The sequence below is a fragment of the Acanthisitta chloris genome, unplaced genomic scaffold (assembly GCF_000695815.1).
Source record: "Acanthisitta chloris isolate BGI_N310 unplaced genomic scaffold, ASM69581v1 scaffold6698, whole genome shotgun sequence".
NCBI classification, from domain to species: domain Eukaryota; kingdom Metazoa; phylum Chordata; class Aves; order Passeriformes; family Acanthisittidae; genus Acanthisitta; species Acanthisitta chloris.
In genome coordinates this window covers 1-7,132 of record NW_008685377.1, presented here as the reverse complement: position 1 = coordinate 7,132, position 7,132 = coordinate 1, and the positions used below count along the sequence as shown (strand labels likewise).

The window sequence follows — 7,132 nt, the reverse complement described above, 5'->3', positions numbered from 1 at the left end:
ATGCTATGGAATTACTACTTAGTTACCTTCTATGGGATGTTCTCTGTATACAGAGCTGAAGACTAAAAAACATCAAGGCAACAGACATGTCAAAGAAATAACCAAAATGTCTCAACTACAAGATTGTGGCACGAATTAGAATGAATTCCTTTCTGTAATACAAATTAATGTAGCAAGAAAAAATACCACGATAAAGTGTGTTACTCTGAGAAAATGCAGAATGAGAAAATGTTCTTAAAACGAAAATCACAGCAAAGCTCCTTCCAGTAGCTCAAATAATACATCCACTAGAGCAGAGCAGATGTCCAAAGCCCCAAACTTAGGAAATTAATTCTAACTGAGATTCCACCAAACACAAACCAAGCAGCAGGACATTTCAGGCATCTGCCTTTGAGGACAGCCCTCTTGCACACACATTGCTTTAGCACGAAGAAAACTATGATTTTATATCAGCCTACAGTAGAGGTGCTCATGTATATGACACTGTAGGTATGTATGCAAACATATGCATAGTATGTACATTAGTGTTAATATTTTGTAAGCTTTTGTGCATACACGGACATCTGTATGATAGAAAACAGGACTTGAAGAGACAAAGCAGATGAGCATCACTTGAGGGGAAAAAAACCCAGACTCTTGAGCATCATGCACTATTAATGACAAAAAAGGCTCTTAGGATGCTCAGGGATTAGCCTTGTGTTCTTATGCAAGGATGGGCTTTCCCCATCTGACTGACTGAAGAGTTCAGTTAGGGTAAGCTGTCACTTCTGTGAAATGTGGAATACAGAGAGTTGCATTTTGTGAGATATTTCCTTCTTTAGGTTATCTCTTTCAGACATTCCTCCTAGGATGTTGTATTATGACAAGCAAGAAGAGCAAGACAGAATTCAAGCGTCTGACTGTAGGGTTCATACTTGAAGAAAACACCTATAATGGGTTTTAACATGAGAAAAACTACGTAATTGGTATATCATAAGGAAAAAACCCCAACCTACTCTGACCTTTCTAGAAGTTCAGCCTGATAAGGCAACGAGGATGTTTCACAGAGATAGAGCAGAATGAAACGACTGCCAAAATGCAGCAGTTCTGCAGATGTGTCTATCTGCAGCAGGTCAGTGGTTCCAATTCACCTCAGCTGAACTATTTCAACCAGGCTGGGCAGTAGCCAGAAAGACTCTGACATGTTAAAGGATACAAAGTCATTTAGGTTCTTAGCATTCCTCCAACTTCCTGGGACTGGTGGAGATAATTTCACATGCAGTCTCTTAAATGTAGATTCTCTGAGAATCCTAAAATGCTGTACTGACCAGGCTTCAGCCCTCACATTTCACACCATATAGGCTGACAACGACTTTTAGAACCAAGTTGGAAGAATTAAAATTCTCTTGAAAGTAACAATTGTTAATAGCTAAATACTAATCTCAGTGACTACTTCCTGTACTGAAAATTGTATATCAGACATAGTACTCATGTTGAGAGTTAATGAAGGACAAACAAACTTAAGGTGTGAGCATTACCTCTAAGTACACAGCAATCTCTCATGCTTACAAGTAAATAAATTATCAGCTGGGAAGAGTGGTCATCGTGACATCTGGCACACAGCTTCATTACATCTTAAAAATAAACCTTTCCAAATGGCCCCAGCTGATAACAGCTGATTAGTTTCTCCTGGTTTTGCACTAAAAGCGTCCCTAGAGGAGGAATTTGGAAGAAGGGAAAGAAGTTGCCATGATTCTTAAATGCACAATCCATGTCAAACTTACATAGACCTTTTTATTGTTTTGTTAACATGCAGCTTCCAAGTGGAAGTGAAGAAGGGCACTTTTGGGCTCTGTAAAGAAATGAAGACCTGAAACATGCAGGACTGATCTCAAGCCCTCTCATCTTCCTTTCCAGTTCCTGGAAGCACTAGAGCTATTCAAGTCACTTGTTTACATAGGCTTTGCAGCTTCTGGTGATCCCAGTTCACAGGAAAGATGACTTAATGATCACACACCCTTGAGACCTCTGACTTTCTAGTTAAGCAGTGCACAAGGTTACTTGTGACATAAGCAGGTGTCTAAATACAGTCCCCTAAAGTTATAAGCAATTAGTTCTCGGATTTATGATTCTGAAGGATCAACACATTGCTTAAGCTATACAGCATTGTAGACCTTCAATCCATGACCCCATACTGATGACATGCAATATTATTCTGGTGTGGCTAATATTATTTTTAGAGCTGGGAAGCCTAAAAATAGACCAGCGGTGGTGACTTTGATTAAGAGTTGTGCCTTAAAGGCAGCAGACCTGTGTCTTCCTCCATTTAGCAGCTGAGGTGGAAGAAGAGCAACAGGGGCACAACTTTCAAAGTAACTCACTGCCAACCAAGCAGTGCTAATGCACTGGTTCTTGGATAACCACTTTAACAAAATAGACTGATTTGTTTACAGTGAGTCATAATTCAAGATAGCTGAAGCATACTCATTAATATTTACAATTATAGAAAGAATTGAGTAATATATTGGATTACAACTATTCCGACTATGATTCCCAAATGATGGCAGTATCAAGGTGAATACAGTAGTTCATTCCCCCAGATCTTCTCATAAAGTTCTACTATGATGTAATATTTGCAAGAATGTCAGATTTACTTGGAACTGACTTGAAATCCAATATTCTCTCTAGCTCAGTGTCAAGAAGAAGGAAACAATTAAGAGACTGGCCCACAAGCATAAATCATCAATACATTTAGTAATGTCTCTAGAGCTTTACACCATAGTTGCAATTTACTTCTGTCAGATTCTACAGCCAAAAAATGATATTTTAACATTCTTGTTCTAGAATAAATTAATGGCTGACTGACTCAAACATATGACCAGAAATACAAATACATAGTCTACTGCTGTGAGCATTTTCCATTTGAATTTCAGGTTTTAGGTGAATTCTGAAAAGTTTTCTGGTAAAAACTTAACACAGAAAACACGCTATAACTAAGGATATTACAAAATTTTCTTTCAGGCTCTTGAGAATTTTTTGAGCAAAGTCACGTCCTGTGGTTTTACAGCTCATAAAAGTCCCTGTTTACTTCTGTCTTTTAAAGCAAGTGAAACCATACGCAAGTCCTTACAGCAGACTAATATGAAGAGTTTAATATGATAAAATAAGTACCCTTAATAAGACAGTCCTTGGCTATAAAAGTCCTCAATTATAATAATACACTTTATTTTAACAGTTATCAGCACCATTTGCTTCACTCATACATGGCAGATCTGGTCCCAGGATACAAGAGTGGATGAACCTGAATTCGGAGTTTTATTCCTAGTGACATTTTTATCATAATGAATTTTTACTTCTAAAGTCATATAAATTTTGAAGATGAATGCCCAAATACCTTCACTACTATTAAAATACAGTGCATATGAGAGAAACTAAGAAACTGCAAGACCTGAAGGAGAGAGAAGAGTGACTAAGCAGCAACTGGAAGAGGAAGTTCACTGTTCGCTTTCCACAGACAAGCCCCAGAAAACATTCTGAAAGGAAACGAGACAAAAGATATCCTTCTATCTAAGGGAAAACAATGGAATTTCACCAAACAAGAAGTGTTTGTGAACATGGCCATGCTGGCGTCTGAATTTCCTTTCCATATGCCATTTCTACCAACTAGCAACTGTGAAATATGAAGGGGATTCACTCTGGGAATTGACTGAGCCTTCAGAAGTCCATTCTTGAATGCAACGGCTGTCACATATGCCAAGAAGTTCAAAGGCTGTATTACAAGAAGTGAAATGGAAGATTTGGAGGTAATTGCTTAGGAAGACAGTTTTTTTAAGCATGGTTAGTAACATCTAAGCATATCTAAAAAAATTAACAAGAAAGTAAACCAAAGAAAGGTTCTAAAGCTATCACAAAAATTAACATAATTTCCCTGTTAAAACTTCATTGTAAGAGAAAATTGTATAGGTCATAGGCATAATTAGAACTTGTATTAAGAGCTACGCCTATAAAGCTCCACCTACTGATAAAGAGATCTTCTAAGAGCAGAGAAGAAAACATTTTCTTCTGTAAAGACATTAGTTGCATAAATTGCAAAAAACTTAAACTTTTATTTTACTTTCTTGCTCAAAATAATATAGATGAGATACCATTTTAAGAAAACCTAACTTTTAGATTTTTGTTTTTCACAGATATGGGCAGACGCTTTATACTACGTATTCCTGATGCACACATGTAATGTAACAAATGCACATTCTGGGGGGAACAACATCAAAATTTTGATTATTCTGGTATCTACTTGTTCTTACCTGTGATCAACATTATTTGCATTACATATTTTCTGAATCATAGAAATAAGTAATAACTACTTTCAAAGAGTTTTATCCAAACATGCATTTTAGCTTTCTTACCTATTTTTGCTATGCTATTACTACCTGTATTTTTTATTGCAAGAACTCATTTTGCATATTCTGAAGAGCGGGAGTCATGAAACTGACATTAACACTCAGAACTGCCATTCAGTTTGCTTCAGTGTCATTAGGTATGAGCCTGAAGATTCTTAATGAAATGGATCTACTTTGTGTGCAATTACTCACATCTTGAAGATTATTCACAAACAATGATCTTATTACTTCATTTGGTGCCTACTACTACAGATAATTCATTACCACACATGGGACAGCTCATAGAAGCAAGTAGCACAGCCTGTGGGAAGTATTTACATGATTTTATCACACTGTCTTCTGTAAAACATACCAGCACACACAATCTCACAGTTTCACCTTGTGACTGTTGCGTGATGTCTAACCAAGAACTAGGTACACACATTAGAGTCTCAAGTTCAGACTTAAGCAGAGACAAGTCAAAGACAGCTCTATTTTGTGTAAGGAAAGTAGGTTACCTAGTTAACCGCATACAAATGAAGCCATTAAGTGTGCTGCCAGGTAGCTTCCCTGCACTGTAATTTTCGATAGGAAGTGGGATACTGAAGGATTCACCCATACCAGGCTTCATAGAGATCTGTTTTGTGTGTTTTGTTCCTGAAGAATAATCAGTTTCTGATTCACTAATAGAGCTACTGAGAATATTTATACTTGCATCTGCTATCCTCCCACTCTGAAAGCTGTGTCACTGCATATCTACCAGAGGATCCCTATCACAGATGTTCTGGTTCTGCACCGACTTTTCTCATAGAAGTATTTTTCCTACAGACATTTCTTTAAACAATTTTATGTTCCTGCCATTTTTCCTCCCAACCTAATTTTCACAGTCTTTCCAAACTTGGGCACACACAAAGTGAACACATAAATGTTTTTTAGGCTGTGGGGACCTGAACCTGTTTCCTTTGGGCTCAGTGAGAGCAGGATCACTGTGAGAGCAGACTCTTATGTCTCGGGTACAAACAGAATCCCCATTTTTTCACTCTGGATCTTTTACCTTATTCCCCATGCATTCAACTCCTTTAGCTGCTCAGTGCCTCAGAAAAATAAACACTAAGAGGTCAAAATAGCTTTTTCTTTTTTTTTTTTTTAAACCATGTAAATATGTTGATGCTCTGTGTAAACTATACATGGACCTATGCCCATGTGGCTGCGAACTTATATCTGACCACTTAATACTGTTCAGCGCAACAAGTCTCATTAAAATACAAAGTCAAATTCTTCATGCACTGCTGAATGAATGTCTGTTAGTCTGTTATATTACATTTCCTGCAAAAACCTCACATTTTTAGTAGGCACAGATCATTTAGTTTCAGCACCATTCCCTAAATGACATTGAAAATGAAATACTTAGGAAAAATAGGGCACTTTGGCTCAAGTAATTAAAGCAGGCAGCGCCTAGAGAAGGCAGTGACTTACAATCGGATTGGTTTTGCTGTCTAAATTAAAAATAAAAGCACGTTCATTGTAGCAGGCTGATGATTTCTGCAAATTCAGCCAGATGACAAACTACAATTAAAGACAACCTACAAAAGCCTTGTTGCAACAGCAGCTTGGATTCTGCCTGTCCATTAAAACAGCCATTCCTTTCAAGTTTCAAAACTAAAAGTTTCCAGGATTCAGTGCTTAATTTCACCATACAGCACAATGAATAGCAAGACACTGTGGAACAACTGCCTGCTAGCAAACTTTGCAGCAATATGTCAGAGACATTATCTTTCTCTAGGAAGTCCAGCGTCAAGAAATGTCCGGGATAGTTTTTTAAATTGCAAAAGAACAAAGAGGTATTTTCTAATAACTCCTCTGTTTCTGTACTAACCTGGGAGCATACTGGCTTCAGAAATATGAAATAATATTTTGATAACCAAAGAAACTATTTCCAAACTATTTCCACTTCAAGTTGTTAACTGTAATCCTTTGCTATTCTAAGGCAAATTTCCTTCTATGAGATATTTTGCCTCTTCTATTAACCATTTGATCAGTAGCGTACTATGAGCTATGCCTAAAATTGCTCTTGTCAAATACTTTTTTTTCTTCTCTGCACAGCTGAGCCCTTATCCGAGTCCTTCCGACTTACACAAAAAGAATGTAATTCACTTCTCCGAGTTTAGAGTGGGCAGCTTAGGCTTAGTTATCTTCTAATGGTAATTTAGCTTCCTCTTTGCCTAAAGAAGTCATGTGAGATGTTGAGTCCTTAAGGGGTGAATCCTCACCTCACGGAAGCCTTTGGGAATTTTTTGTCTTTAAAGAAACCCTATAGCCTCAGTATACATTTTAGCAGAAGTCTTAGTAGCAATTCCTGCCACGTCCCCTCCTGGCACCCAAAGATGAGGTCTCACCTGACTTGTCCGAAGAATCATCAAACTCCACGTTGAAGGAGTGCCCGTTGTTGACAATGTTTCTGGCTGTGCTGGCATCGTAACTGAAGCTGAGAGGCTTCAGAGAGGAGTCGTACTTGGCGGACTTGCTGCTGATGGCAATAGGGGACTGGCGCTCTCCATTGGCGATGGGAAAGTGCTCGTGCCAGTGAGCCGGTCCTGCAAGACAGCGGAAAGTAGCTCAGCGGGAAAAGAGGATATAAGCAATACATAGCTCGGAGGATATAAGTCATAACCCTCGCTGAGGAAACCGGGATGCTCGAACACGAGCATCACTCTTTAGCAGCGCAGCAGCAGCGCGGGCTGGCGGTGCGGGCAGCACAGGCGAGGGGCGATCGC

The 7,132-nt window shown here is 38.5% G+C and overlaps 1 protein-coding gene across 1 annotated transcript in view; it reads right to left on the bottom strand.

Annotated features, from left to right (window-relative positions):
• CA2 (carbonic anhydrase II) overlaps positions 1–6,973 on the bottom strand; it is a gene marked incomplete at its 5' end in the record, with an annotated part of 16,920 nt that extends 9,947 nt beyond the window's left edge. Inside the window, one exon of the mRNA XM_009079745.1 lies at positions 6,755–6,973. Within this exon, the coding sequence (XP_009077993.1) occupies positions 6,755–6,973 (219 nt within the window). The remainder of the gene's footprint in view (positions 1–6,754) is intronic.
• Positions 6,974–7,132: the final 159 nt, after the last annotated feature.